This window comes from Giardia intestinalis, chromosome 2 (genome assembly GCF_000002435.2).
Source record: "Giardia intestinalis strain WB C6 chromosome 2, whole genome shotgun sequence".
Taxonomy (NCBI): Eukaryota; Fornicata; order Diplomonadida; family Hexamitidae; genus Giardia; species Giardia duodenalis.
In genome coordinates, this window is record NC_051857.1 from 288,258 (window position 1) to 302,583 (window position 14,326).

Below are 14,326 nucleotides of genomic sequence, written 5' to 3' on the forward strand. Positions count from 1 at the left end.
ATCTGTCTCACACTTGAACCTGAGCCAGGTACTTGAGCCAGGTACCAGTGCTGTTCTTTGTGCAGTAAATTTAGTCTTGTTAATTCAAATTTCAGAAAATGGCGTCCACGGGGGAACAGCAGCTCAGTATACATCAACTCCTGTGCAAGAAAGTGGCGCAACTAACTAAAGTGGTTTATCAATTGAACGTAAAGAGCGAGGATAGGGACATAGACCTCAACCTTATTGCTAAGTCCTATGAGGCACAGATCGATCAGATGGCCACAGACAACGAGCAAAAGGTGCGCCAGGTACAGGAGCAATTTAGGAAGCATCAGCAGGACCTGGAGGCCGAGGTCACTAAGCTTTTAGGTGATATCAAGCGTTTAGAGAAGGAGAAAATGCAGTTCCTCAGCAAGATGAACGAATACAAGAAGGAAAACGAGGAGAGAATGACCCGCTTCAAGGATGTCACGAAGCAGCGGATCGATCAGCTCATTCTCGAGGTGGACGCTCTTCGCAGAGATAACGTTGATGATGTGCGGAACAGCCGCAAAGCCGCAAAAGATGAGCTTGCACGCGTATCTGCTGAGCTGCGGGGCCAAAACGAAGCCCTTGCGGCCCAGTTATCCCAAATGACAGCGGCTCGCGATAGATTGCAGAAGGAGTTAGACGCCGTCCGTGCAGATCTAGACAAATCTACACGGGACGTAGATGATCTAAAGCAGCAACTGAATGCGGCACTAAAAGACAAGCTCAGTTTAAGTGATGTTACGCAAAAGAAGATAGCAGCCCTAGAAAAACAGTTGGAAGAAGCACGTTCTCAGTCCCTCAATAGCGGGGACCAAATAAACAAGCTAGTAAAGCGAATAGATAGCCTGGAAGCAGAACTTAAGACAGCACAAGCAAACTATAAACAGGAAGTCAGCACCTCTACAGAGTTGAAAAAGGAGATAGCTCAGCTGAAAACTGAGATTGCTAATTGGAAGCAAGCATCTGATGAGCATGCTGCAGGGTCTAGAGAGCTAGAAAAAAAGCTGAGAGAACTCGAGACCAGGTGTGCTGGGCTCGATAAAGCTGTGGGGGAGAAGGACTTACTGTTAAAACAACTACAGCAAGATAAGTCACAGCTTAATACAGAAATTGACGGACTCAGAAAACGTATAGAGGACCTCCAGTCTAAGAGCACTGCCTCTTCGGAGTCTGAGCGGAAGCTCCAGCTATCTCTTGAAAATGCCACTAAGGAAGCATCGTTCTTCCGGACACAGCTCTCTGATGCTAACGCAAAGATAGATGAATTAAAGATGCAGCTGGCCGCCGAGCGCACTGCTAAAGAAAAGGCTCAAACAGAGCTTACTGCCGCATCTGCACAGGTGGTCAAGTTAGAAACGGAATTGCAGCGTCTTCGAGATGAATTTATTACTGCCCAATCCAGCGAGTCCAATAAATATAACCAACTGGAAGCAAAGCTCAGGACACTAATACAGGAGCTTGAGCAATCATTGGTAGAAGAAAAGATAAATCATGAGAAGGCTCTACAAGCGCAGAGAGATACTCATGAAGCAGAATCTGCAGCACTAAAAGCGCACATTTCTGACCAGGAGAAGCTACATCAGGAGAAGGTGGAACGATTAGAACAGAAGATTTCAGAACTGGAGACAGAATTATCAAAAAGTCTCAGTGGACTGAGTTCTGCACAAGAGCTGAACGCGTCTCTCATGCAGAAGACACAGGATGAAATAGAAGCACTAAAGACTAAGGTTATGAAGTACAAACTGTTAGTGGATAGTATCCAGGTGGAGATAAAGCAGTTCTGCGGCTCAACGAAAGAGACATGCAAGCTATTGCTCGATGCCCTGGAGTTATCCCAGAGAGATATTTCATCATTACTAGATTCACAAGCAGAAACAATATTATTGCGCGTCTCACAGTATATTACCAGCATGCGGAACGAGGCTGACTCCAGTAACACTATGAAACGAGAGTACGAAGAATTGGTAGGTGGCCTTCGGCGACAGATTGATGGCTTGAATGCCGAGCTTGGGAAAAAGACAGAACAGACGGCTACACTAACAAGTGAGATAGAAAATCTCAAACAATTACTGGAAAATTATCGTTTGGAGTTAGGTTCTGTAAGGTCAGATTTAGATTGTAAAGTGCGTGAACTGGCGGAGATTACCCAAAGATATCAAGACGAGATTAGAAAAGCTGATTTGTCTTCCAAAGAAATAAAAGAATTGAGCAAGAAAATCAAATGCCTGGAGGAACAAATAGCCGAGATGGAGAACACTCTGGGCAGTACCCTCAATACAACGTCAGCAGAGGCTATTCAATTGAAAAAACAAATAACTGAATTAGAGGCAAGACTTGCACGAGAGATGGAAGCAGGTCACAAGCTGGCAGCAGAGAAAGATCAGCAAATAGATACGATGAAGAGTGAGCTCAAGTCTGCACAAGAGAAGTACCTTAGTCGTGACCGTGAATATAAGGATCTAATGGAAAAACTAAATATCACCATAGCAGATAACAACGCTCGAACAGCACTTCTACAGAAAGAGCACGACGAGCAACTGGCAAAAGAGCAGGAAAAGATTAAAAAGCTTTCAGATGAAAACTTATTATTATCTGGTGAGCTAGAGCGTAGCAAACAAGCTCTAGCCTCGCTGACTGATATGCATGAAAAGGAGATTCGAGCGCTCCGAAAAGAACTTGCAATTAACCAGGAGGCTCTTGAAAGCATGCGCGAAAGCCAGCGGCTGTCCCATGAGAAGATACAAGGTCTCGAGGCACGCCTTCAACATGTAACAGCTGACGCTGGACGCAAACTAGACGAAGAGTTTAGAAAGCACCAGGAAGCGTTGGCCGCCCTCAAAAAGGAACACCAGGAAAAGATCAATAGCCTGATTAGCGAGTATGAGGGCAGACTAACTTCTGCAAACGAGCAGTTGGCACAGGCCATGGCAGAGGCTGAGAAGTCAAGAAATGAGCTCTTGTTTGAGATCGAAGGTTTAAAGGCAGAGTTCAAAAACAGGCCTAGTCGTCTAGAAGATGTGGAGCTAATTAATCAGCTTCGGGCACTGTTAGATAAGCGCGAACAAGAGCTGGATGCAGCGGCCAAAGCAGTCGCTTATTATAAACGAGAGCTTCTAGCACGAGAAGAGTCCTACAACAAGCGATTTCATAAGGAGAACAGCCGAGTGGGAACTATGCAGATACCGGGCGTCCCTGCACACGCAATGAACGCCCAGCAAAACTCTATCGTAGGCAATATGATTGGAGCGCCACTGGGAACCGCGGGCCTCAGTGCGGGGGGCGTACCCATGGGATCCTTCAGTCAGACTGGTCCGCTCACGGGCCGTGTGAGTAAGGGGTCTGCTAGTCCAAAGGCTAAGCGTCCACTATCTAACAATGGGCTGGGCCCAAAGGGAGCTATAGGCCCCATCAGTATGCCAAAACACCTCCCAGCACCTCTTTAATTGTTTTAATTAGATAGAAACTTTTGCTGAATAAAATGTATAGAGTTGATAAAAAGACGGCCACTTTGGCTTTCTGCTCTAACGATGACTACAATGAGCGGCTCCGTCAGTACTGCCCTTGGCGAGTCGCACTACAAAGAGAACATTAACATGGCTATTTCCGCCACAGACCAGGTTTCTAATTCCGTGAATCCGGCCACCATCGTCGTTGAATTCCCTCGTGATAGCCCTTTCATTGACCGGGGGTCGGTCTGTAAAAGACTATCTATCGGTTTTTCGTTGTCACTTCTTGACTTTGTGTTGGGCTATGCCGCTTCAGTATTGTTTGCAGTGTTTACATTTATTGTCTTAGGGCTCAATAAGTCTCTCATGAATGAAATAGGAGGGGGACTCCATGCTCATTTCGGTGTGGCGTCCATTTCACTGTTCTTTGGGCTTCTAGATGATAGGTTTATCAGTTGGACGCAGAAGAAAAACATTCCAGTCCCCATGTTTAACTTCATATTCCTGCTTATTTGCTTAGTAACATACGTTCCTCTATACCTTCTAGAATACTTAACTATAGCAGCTGTATTCCAGGTTGATCGCTCGACTAACCACATGCCTGCGGTGTGGGCTATCACGTTTAGAGAACAGCTGCTCTTTCTTATCTTCAATATGACTAATGCGTTTTTGGGTGGCAATGTTATCCCTGGCCTATCTGGCTGGCGTTACATGGTCTTTGTACATGCAGTTTCCTTCTTCATCTGGTTCCTTTTTGTTGATAAGATACTAACCCAGACGCTGTTCTGGACACCGGAGCTACCCAGGTTTACCGATTATGAAGGATACAAGCTCCTGGGTGGGATGATGCAGACTTTTGTGATGGGAACACTGAGCTTTCTATCAATACACCGCTTCCTAGTGCGAGAGGTCTTGAGCAAACTGTCACCGGGAAAGCGGCTGAGTTATGTTCTTCCTCCGTTCCTAGGATATGCTGTTCTACAGTGGGCCACTCTGTATGGAATTAACGTCCTTGCGTTTCCAAAGGCGACGCTCTACGCGCGAGCGAATGCTGTGTGGAGCAATATTTCCATGAGCTGGGTGGGCTTCCAGATTGTTGGCTTCCGTTTGTCTGGGCCTATGTGGCACGGTCTCTGTCGTGTCTACGACCCGTTTACTAATCAACTACGTCACAATAGGTACGGTATCGTTCTTTACATCTTCTTTTCTGTGATACTGGGGCATCTCTACGGCTTCTTCTTTTACCTTCTTTTCCACTACGTCTCTTGGCCATATATCTGGTCGAGGTTCTTTGGGATGACGTTTGCTGACGACGATATGCTTGCGCGTTTGGATTATACTCTACCGTTCTCATTAGGCACCATCCTTCTGGCAGTTTATAACAACGATGTCTATTACAAACGGGGAAACTGGGGCCGTTTTCAGCTCAACTGCGAGGAATAATTGCTAATGACATTTTAGTGATTTGCTAACAGCTTTACTACTTGTGTTGAGATAAAAAAGCCGTCAATTTGCTATTTAGATTGAAGAATTGTTTGATGACCTCTGCCTGTAAACACGACAGCTGGGCCTTGACATGGTCCAGCTCTCCTTGCAGTCTGCGGAGCGTTTCATTCTCTTCCGTGAGTACAGGTGGTGTCTGCGTCCCCACAGAGTGTGCACCGAGGCGCCTCGGAGGCTCTTCCTTGTAGTGCTCAATGGCTTCAGAGATCTTGACGTTCTTCTCTGCTTTCTCTATCGGAGTCTGACCTTTGGCTAGTCCCATTGGCAATACCTGTTGAGACTTTTGATCTCCTGCTTCTCTATTTCTATGACCGTCCTCTTTCTTAACGGAGACATCTGCTCCCATTGTTCTGGGAAGAATTGCAGGCCTCTCACCGGGCCTGGCTGTTCCAGGTGACGAACCTGATATCTCTGGCGCCAAAGATCCGCTATACTTCGTTGCTGGCTGGAGCTCTGTCGACCCAGGGGCAGCCACAGCTTCAGCAATATTTGTATGCACGGGCTGCTGATCTACCCTTTCGTTAGCCCGAGATAGAGCGCTGTCTAATGTCGCCTGTATTTGTGGGGCCACTCTATATTTGGCCAGCAAGCTCTGAAGGTCATCATTGGAGGGCATATTTCTAAAATGCAATCTTGAAATTTTTAATGAAGTTAAGTGACCAAATCATTGGGGCTTTTAAAACCCTCTAATCATGACCCCCCCTAAATGCCCCGGTTTACTTGTCTATTGCACACTCTATCCTACATCCCGATATACTCAAGGTAGTCCTTGCTTTCTGCAGCCTCATACTCCTTACTTAGAGATGTACATACAGCTTGTGCATCCGTGAACTGCTCTAAAATTTCAGGCTCTCCTCCGGTTACCATGCTGTCGATGTAGTTTTGCAGATAGGCCCTCTTACTGAACAATTGTGTAAATGTATTGTTGATATTGTCAAAGATTTTACGGATAGCTGTGTGATTGGCCAGCATAAGACCGGACACCTTATGTGCTTCGTTAGTAAATGGAGAACGCTTGGATAAGGCCATCTGCATGTTACTTGGGCCCCAGTCAATAAACTTAACATCCCTGCCCTCCTTAATCTGCTGAAGTGACTTATAAAGCTGATTGCTTTCGGCTTCACCCTGTACAATGTTCAGTAGAGAGATGTACTTTCCATCTCGGCCACAGCTCACCATCCCATTTGTTGGGTGGAGAAGGCGTTTAACCAGCTGAACGATAGAATCTGTGTGGACCTGCCTGCGGGTGGCGCCAGCTGCGGCCCCTGCTACCGCTCCTGACCCTGCCTCCTGGTCCTTCGTGTGTTCTTTTACATTCAAGCTTGATGAAGTTATGGGTGTATATGAACTCATCAAGAAGTGAAGGCGGGGAGTGGGCACCAGGCTGGACACCAGGCTAAGCAGGTCGTTGGACATAAACCCAGGAAGTCTCAAGGTGCTGGTGCTGGCTGCCATAACGGTGCTAACCAAGGAGTTGACGTGTTCAAACGGATTGGTAAGTAGCTCATTGGGTATATGATTAGTAATTATCCGATCGAGTGCGGTATTGTCCAGAACAACAACTGCATCCGCGCACAGTGCCAGGCGCTGAAGAGTTAGTATGCTATTGTAAGGCTGCACAATGATATCTGCCGTAGTGTTGGGGAAGACACTATAGGTCTGCAGCAGCGCCTTGGGATACCGATCAGAAAGTCTGTCAAGCAAGAAGCTGCCCATACCAGACCCTGTGCCACCGGCGATACTGTGGGTTAGAGAAAAGCCGGCCAATGAGTCCGCTCCGTCTGCTTCTCTATCAATAATTTCAACTATTTTCTCAAAGCCAGCTTCTCCACACTGGAACCCCTTCGTCCATATGTTGCCAGCTCCCCCACCCGTAGAATCAATGTAAACGTTCTCAGGGTTGATCAACTCTTTGATAGGCCCGTTACGAATGTGACTGATCACGCCTGGCTCTGTATCTAGTAGGATGGCCCGGGGAACGTAGTGCTCGTCATCAGACTGATAGAAAAAGACATCCTTCCTGTCATTGAAGGTGTACGCCTCTGGCCTGAGAGTCCCGTCGGGATTTATGCCGTGTTCAGTGCACAACCTATTCCAGAAGACCTCGCCTATCTGGTTTCCACACTGGCCGCACTGAATCGTAATAACTTCTCTCGGCATATAAAACGCACTTACAAAGTTGCAGAATTGCTTCAAATTTTCAATATAAACGCACATTGCGAAGAGAAAAGGTACTTGTGTGTTGTTTTTGCGTCTTAAGATGCAGGAGGAGGACTCTGCAGACGCTCTGTTCCTCTCGCCAAATGCGAAGGGTTACATGGACAGCCTGCGTAAGGAGGGTCTCATAGTCAAACGAGATACAAACATAAAGCACCTCAACAACTCTCCCTTGTACTACACCATCCGCCTCATCCTAATTATCTACCTAGTCACCTTCATTTTAGCAACCATTTATAACGCATCCGATTTGCTTTTTTGTTACCTCCAGGCGCCAGTTCACAGCATTCGCATAAGAAATACTTCCCTGCCTACGGAGAATAAAGGCTTCCTGTTTAACGCATCAAGCTATCACCCAGGAGAAACTATAGCATATTATTTGCAAGGATACCTGAAGGACGTCAACATCGTTGTTCTCGAGCCGTATGGTTTGAATACCAACTACGAACCCAACAGTATTGAGGAAAAACAAAATTATCTAATTAACATCGATCCAAATGTTACCCCACGCTTGATTCAAGGAGCGTTTCCAATGGCTATCGTGATGAACGGCACCAATAGTGCAGATCCTGCACACAGCATATGCATGGACTCCCTGTGGTTTACCACGTTTCCAAAGGCATCTGTCAGGCCCACAGATGGCGGTATTGCGGCTAGTGTCGATATCCTCAACCCTAACAGAAAGCGTATATGGGTTAACTCCATGTGGTATAGCTTCTCATATTGGAGTAGCGTGGAGAGCATATACAGCGACACCAGGTTTACGGACGACCAGAAGAAAGCACATGGTATACCAAATCTTTCAGACGTCCCCAAGACTAATTATTACTGTACAACACAAATATCCAGCATTCTTCCCAGTCAGTACAACAAGTCTAATGTTCCCATCTGGTTTATGAACCTTAGCGAAGCTTCTACTGCTAGACTAAAGGGAATTATCTGCTCTAGTAACTATGGATTAGTCCTCAATTTATCAACGTGGTTCTGCATTTCGCCTCTTCTAATTTATGACTTACGCCTGAAAAAAGTTATGCTATCTAATGTAACCTTTAACGGTAACTTAGTTTTAGATTTTAGAACAGACGAAAAAGATTCATCTATTACTCCCGAGACATTTTCCTGCTTACATCCTGAGGAATTCTATATACCATATAACTTAATATTGAATAACTCTTCTCTTAGAATCATGACGGTAACAAAAGACATTAAAGAGCTCGTCATAGACTCCTTTGGCCAATCCAGTTTTACATTCACTATTCCAAAGCGTGTGCTTACGTGTACACCAGGTAACATTTCACTTGGGGCACCCATTGCTGCCAACGAAGAGCCGTGCAGGCTAGAATTCAGTGGAATCTCTGGCGAGTCCTACTTTACTGGAGACTTTCACAGATACTACTCGGCTAGATACATAGCACCCTTGAACAAGCTCACTGAGCTCACGGTTGTTGTTAATCTCCATGTCTTGGACGATTTGACTCTTTCATTTCCATTTTGTTCGTCAAAGGTTACCCCAAAGTTTCCTTTGAACGTAATGGACTCTAGAAATAATGCAATTTTTTCACTTGATTATGTTGAGGATGCAGAGATTGTATTTAAGGGTGCTTCTTCTAACACAGTAGGCCAACACTTTGTTGCTACAGTCACCTGCGACGGGGCGGGGCGGGGGTTCACGCTCGCGCTCCGGGCGCAGCCAGCCAGGCAGTAAACGAGGACACGAGGCGCCGCTCCCGGGCCACACAACACGGTACTCTGCCATCTGTTCTGGTATTTTTCTCCGCTCCGAGGGCGGTTAGCTCAGTTGGTAGAGCGCTTGCCTAGCATGCAAGAGGCCGGGGGTTCAAATCCCTCATCGTCCACTTTCCGTCCCGCTCCACCGCACGGCCTGCAGCTCAGCGCGCCCTTGTGGGGCCTTGTCGTGCTCGCTGGGGCGCTTCCTGTTAATTTCTGGGGCCTTGCTCTTCGCCGTAAATGACCGACCTTGACCATGTGTGCTGTTCTGTACATGCAGCAGCTAGTTGTGAGCCGCGCCATCACCCCGTGGACGACCGTGGTCTGCAGCTTGTTCAGCGCAGCTTTCACTCGTTCTTGTAAGTATAAAGGCGCGCAAATCATCTCCCTGTTAGTCAATATACTCAGCTAGTGGGTCTACAGTGTGCCGAGACTAAAGCTCGTTGTAGAATTTATTGCAGGCATACTTAGAAGCACACAGGATCTTCACAGCGCACAGCACGAGTCTAAACTTATCTAGTGCTAAACTTTCGAAAAAAGACTGACAGTAGACTCGCTATCCCTGGTAAACGGGCATATATGTGTGAATAAAATACCAGTAAGGCTATGCAGAGCAGGGTCTACGTTGAAGAGGCCTGGATCTCGAAATGGAAAGAGAAAATAGAGCAAAAAAGTGAAGAATATTCTTCGAAAACAAGCGGCAGAAATAGTCCTAGATGCTAGATGAAGCATATCCTGGTCACAGAAGCCGCCGGCGACGCCAAATCACAACCGTTACGCTATATTAATGCATCAGATTGTGGCCATATATAATATTTGCAGAAGACCATGGTTGGCTGCTGTCTATCACCCGCTGACCAAATTGAGGTCCTTCGTAAGCTAGCTGAAGAAGTTATCAGGGTACGAAAGATCCAAGAGACTGCAAATGATCTTGTTGCAAATCCTTACAGACTTTATACTTACGTTATAAAAACGTCTGTAAACTGGCGCAAAATTGCCACGGAGATCAACCAAAATCGCAACAGGATCTACCACTGGTACCGTGAAACGCATCTAAGAAACATTCTGAACATAAAGATGACAGAAGAAGATCGTCAGATTATCCGTGGAATTATCATAGATGGGATTGAAAGCAGAAGGATTGTGAGAGAAGACATCTATGGAAAGGTTCGCGAGAAATTTGGGAAAAAGTATCCACGCCAAGAATTGCGGATGACTTATAACAATATAATCAACAGCCGTAGTATCAAAACCCTCTTCAAGAAGTGCGGTATTCAGCATTCCTCGAGACGCAGCAGATCATGTGCGGCCATCCATCACCCATCTAGCGCAGAGCAGTGCCTCCCTAACGAGGAGGTGTTTAAACCACCCGTATTTCGCCTACCTGGTTACAATGATGAAACCCCATCTTCTCCTCAGGACGAAGACGAAACAGGGACGTCTGTACCTGAGAACTCGCTATCTGCGCCACCAGAGTCTGTTGCTTGCAGCATTGTCGAGCCAAGGAACCTACCATCCAGCCTTTCCTTGGTTCCGCCCTTCGCGCCCACTCCTAGCGCTGCTCCGAATGTTTATCCGATCCCGGGTGTCTATCCGGCCCCTGGTGCCGTCCCTTATCTCCAGGCGTCGGGGGTGCTCAGTCTACAGCCGACGCCCTACCCCTTCGGCTTCGGGGTGCCGCTGACATACGTCCCTGTTCTGATACAATCGCCAGGACATACTGGCGGATGGCCCGTGGGCACGGGTGACGGTCCGCTCGGAAGGCCGACCAGGCAGCCCTGAGCCCCTGCTGCACCGCCTCGCACCAGAGGAGGAATCACGGTCTACAGCCAGAAGGGCAAAAGAGGCGCGTGGGTGGAAGCGCTCTCCCGATTTTCTTTTCGAGCTCGAACAGAACAGCCGTAGAGACTGTACGAAAACATCCTACAGTACCATCGAGGCCTCGCACGGAGGGGTTCTGAATGGACGAACGCCTAGGCTGGGAGCCATTCTAGAGCCGATTCTGGCCGAGGAAGGGGCTCCCCGCTTACGGGGGCATGGCGGCTCCGCTGGCCACGTACGGCGACAGTTGCCGGGTCAGCGGCCCAGCCAAACCAGCGATGCCGCTGCGGAAGCCACCCCCGGCCCTGTCCCACACAGTCGATGCCCTTGGCAGCCGCCTGCTCCAGTCCAGATCCACCCCACCGGCTGCGTGCCAGGGCCAGACATCTAGCAACCACAGAGACACGTCCACCGAGGCCGACACTGGCTGCACACACCGACCGGCGCGTCGATTCGAGGCACAGACGCGCATTTTTTCTTTTGTCCGGCGAGATTCCGGGCTGCGCTGGCTGCACGGATGCACGCAGCTGTTCCGCGCCGGCCGGGGCTTTCCGAGGCAGGCCTTGCGCGAGAACGCGACGTCTCGTGCAGGTCCACCGACCCTCTGGCGGGCCCACGGCCGCGGAGTGTCCGTCCCTGTTGCGATGCAGTGCACACGGCTTTGTAGCACGTGCAGAGACCCAGTTGCCCTGCCCTGGCTGTGGCTCCTGCGCGCTGCGGCCAGCCACTGAGACCAGCCCCCATTGGAGCAGGCCACGGCAGGGCCCGCCGGACAAGCTCTCTACATGAGCACATGCTGCACAGCTTAGAGGCGAACGCTGCACAGCCCGGCTAGTGCTCGCTGCCCCTATCGCTGCGTGGTACCTCTTCGTGAGACGACTGCGCAAGGCCACCCGATCGAGGGCTACGGCAGGACGCAAAGAGTGGACTAGTTCAGGGCGTTGTGCATCTAGTAGGCCTGTGAGTACGCCTAGGTCGTGTATAGCTATTACATCAACATACTCATGTAGGTGGATACAACTGATTGCTCCGAATGGACTGGTTCTTGATGGCGTGGGCTGATGGAAGGACGCATTTGTATTACAGGTCCAAGCATAGAGGGTGGCAGCAGGAAACGAAAAGTGGCCTGATTGCTGGTGTGCAGGTAAATGCAGCTATTTACATTTGACTTACCTAGCATACTGGATGATCATACTGATTGGATTCCGATAAAATGCATGCACGAGACTTACTGGTGTCTACTGATTTAAGAATTGAATGAGCAAACGCTAGGATAAGCTTGGTATGCCAATAGATAAATCACATTTAGGGAGGTAACAATGAAATTTGTAGGAATAAAGAGACGCTCATAATATGCTGTTTCGATGATAGTAAAGGCTCTAGCACGAAGTTCATTAATCTATTATCAACAGAGATAATAAGAAATCCAGGAGAAATGATAGCGAATCTATAATACACCCCATAAAAGGCTATAAGCACTATGGGATAATTAAGAAATGTGAAGGATATACCAGAGAATGTTATTTAAAAGGAAAGAAGTGCGTATTCAAAATCAGCAATAGTAACAAGGATAGCCTCGTTGCCAAGGATTCCATCACTGTCATCCTTATTGTCAACCTTTCTGTCAGAGGTTCTTTTACTGTAGGAAAGTATAAACATAATCATCTATTTAAGTGGTAAACGCATCGTCTAACATCTGCTCAGCAGCCTTACACAGAAGTCCCGAAATAAGTAGTCACGGGGCAGAGTCTCCTGACGCTGCCAAATAAGCATATATAGTGCTCCCTCTGCATGGAGCACTGGAGGCCCGGCACGGAGTGGCCACAACTTCTCGTGGATACAGGCTGGTCGAAGCCGCTGGTGGCTGTATCCTCCAACCCCCTGCTTCAGAGCGTGGCTGCGCATGCTCTGCACGGCGCCTTCTCCTGCAGTGTCCGTGCGCTCGCCGGATGGAGCGAACCCAGCTAGCTACGCGGCCGCCACTGCAGGCCCCTCTTCACCCTGTATGCAGAAGCGCTGACCCGGGAAGAGGTGTCCCAGGGAGCCACGGGCAGCTGGTTGGAGTGAAACACGTTGGGACTTTTTGAAAATGGCCCTGTCCCGTGCCGGCCACGCGGCCTCTAGACCAGCGAGGCGAGGAGCTTCTTGATCCCTGGGCGCGCACGGTAGCCATCAGATAGCTCGCGCAGCGGTGGAAACTGGTCCACGAGCTCCGGATACTCTGCGTCCGCATAATACAGGACCTCCAGGACCGCGTAGTCCGAATAGAGCGGCTCGGGAGCCAGGCTCCGGAGGCTCAGCACGTCCCGGGTCAGAACGGTCAATCCCGGAAGGATCCTGTTCTGTCGGTAGGCCGCGATGCACTCCGAGCGCGTCATCTCTGCCCCAGCGGCAAGGGCCTCTGCCACGGCTTCGGGCTCCTTCCAGACGGCGGCAAGAAGATCCTCACAGAAGAGCACCAGGGCCCGCGCAGCAGCCTGCACCTGCAATGACGTGCTGTACCGCCCCAGGCTCGCCCCCAGGTACTCTAGAATGACCATGCCCCCGGCCACCCGCGCTGCGCTGTCTTCCCACACGGGGAGCGTGCACGATGGTGCACCTACCTTCGCCGCGGCCACCTGCTCAGCGCTCGCCAAGGGCGCCCACTCGTACCGTATCTCCAGGTCTGCGAGCAGGAGCCGGCACTTCAATGCGGTGCCCCGGGCGTCGTAGTACGTGAGTCTCGGCGGAACTACGTCCATTTTACTTCCCCGGTGGGCTCGTATCAACCGTGCCAAGGTGCGAGGCAACCCCTGGCACGCGGGCCGCCTCTCCCAGGGGGAGATCCTTGGGTTTCAGTTTACAACCTGAGCACCAGCTTCGTGTAGCTGCTATGCATTGCTAGCTACTACTGCCTGCATAGATAGTGGTGGGGTTGGGGTGGACACTAGGCTGGCGCGGTTTATGGAGGTCGTCTGCCTCCCGGGTCGCTTGAACCTAGCCGGAGTCTTCCCATTGGACCCTCTAAGTCATATCACGAATCATAGGACGGATAAACTAGCCCCTAGCGGGTCAAAAGGGTCGGCAGTGATCGCAGCCACTGTGTCACTCGAGGACCTGTTGAGGCCCGGGACTCTGCAGAAGCCCCTCACTAGCTCGGTCTTGAAGTCCACGCTCTTGTGTGCCAAGATCCACGTCTTGTTATGCGTGCCGTGCTTTCCAGTACAATCGTGCTTATACTTGTCGCCCTCTCTAATGCAGCTTCTAATGCTACCATGACGGGAGTTCTCGCTGTTTTGTACTTCATGTTTGTCAACACGGCCTAGGTGCCCTGCTGTCTGCTCTGCAGTCGCTTTATCTCCTGCTAAAAGGAAGTGAGAGCTCTTGGGTATCCGGTAAGACGTCCGGGCAAACGCGATAATGCTTCGATGAGTGTACGTTAGTCGCATCGGCACAGAGCGCGTGCTAACCGGACGAAGCCATGTGCCTGCTGACTTCTATACAATATTCTAAGGCTATCCGGTCTCTGCATGGCACCGCCAGGTGTGTAGTGGGGCCTGTGGCCATTAAGACCCAGAAGAGCCTCTTCTCCTACTTGGCTTCGGAGTCACTCCCAGTAG

At 49.4% G+C, this 14,326-nt stretch overlaps 6 protein-coding genes and 1 non-coding gene across 7 annotated transcripts; 5 read left to right on the forward strand and 2 right to left on the reverse strand.

The window, feature by feature from the left end:
- Positions 1-98: 98 nt before the first annotated feature.
- Positions 99-3,455, forward strand: GL50803_0016199 (Coiled-coil protein; the record flags this gene model as incomplete). Its single annotated transcript, XM_001705463.1, has 1 exon — positions 99-3,455. The coding sequence occupies one exon, from the start codon at positions 99-101 to the stop codon at positions 3,453-3,455; it is 3,357 nt and encodes a 1,118-aa protein (XP_001705515.1).
- An 84-nt stretch (positions 3,456-3,539) lies between these two features.
- Positions 3,540-4,901, forward strand: GL50803_0013691 (uncharacterized protein; the record flags this gene model as incomplete). Its single annotated transcript, XM_001705462.1, has 1 exon — positions 3,540-4,901. One exon carries the CDS (start codon positions 3,540-3,542, stop codon positions 4,899-4,901), a length of 1,362 nt encoding a protein of 453 aa, XP_001705514.1.
- A 37-nt stretch (positions 4,902-4,938) lies between these two features.
- Positions 4,939-5,577, reverse strand: GL50803_0013690 (uncharacterized protein; the record flags this gene model as incomplete). Its single annotated transcript, XM_001705461.1, has 1 exon — positions 4,939-5,577. One exon carries the CDS (start codon positions 5,575-5,577, stop codon positions 4,939-4,941), a length of 639 nt encoding a protein of 212 aa, XP_001705513.1.
- A 125-nt stretch (positions 5,578-5,702) lies between these two features.
- GL50803_00114218 (Gamma-tubulin) lies at positions 5,703-7,121 on the reverse strand (the record flags this gene model as incomplete). Its single annotated transcript, XM_001705460.2, has 1 exon — positions 5,703-7,121. One exon carries the CDS (start codon positions 7,119-7,121, stop codon positions 5,703-5,705), a length of 1,419 nt encoding a protein of 472 aa, XP_001705512.2.
- A 100-nt stretch (positions 7,122-7,221) lies between these two features.
- Positions 7,222-8,883, forward strand: GL50803_0061276 (uncharacterized protein; the record flags this gene model as incomplete). The annotated part of the gene is made up of 1 exon (XM_038046264.1): positions 7,222-8,883. The coding sequence occupies one exon, from the start codon at positions 7,222-7,224 to the stop codon at positions 8,881-8,883; it is 1,662 nt and encodes a 553-aa protein (XP_037901684.1).
- Positions 8,884-8,961: 78 nt separating this feature from the next.
- Positions 8,962-9,034, forward strand: GL50803_00t0044. Its single transcript has one exon. It is a non-coding gene; the product is annotated as a tRNA-Ala (tRNA).
- Positions 9,035-9,734: 700 nt separating this feature from the next.
- GL50803_00117191 (uncharacterized protein) lies at positions 9,735-10,688 on the forward strand (the record flags this gene model as incomplete). Its single annotated transcript, XM_001705459.1, has 1 exon — positions 9,735-10,688. One exon carries the CDS (start codon positions 9,735-9,737, stop codon positions 10,686-10,688), a length of 954 nt encoding a protein of 317 aa, XP_001705511.1.
- Between the last annotated feature and the right edge of the window lie 3,638 nt (positions 10,689-14,326).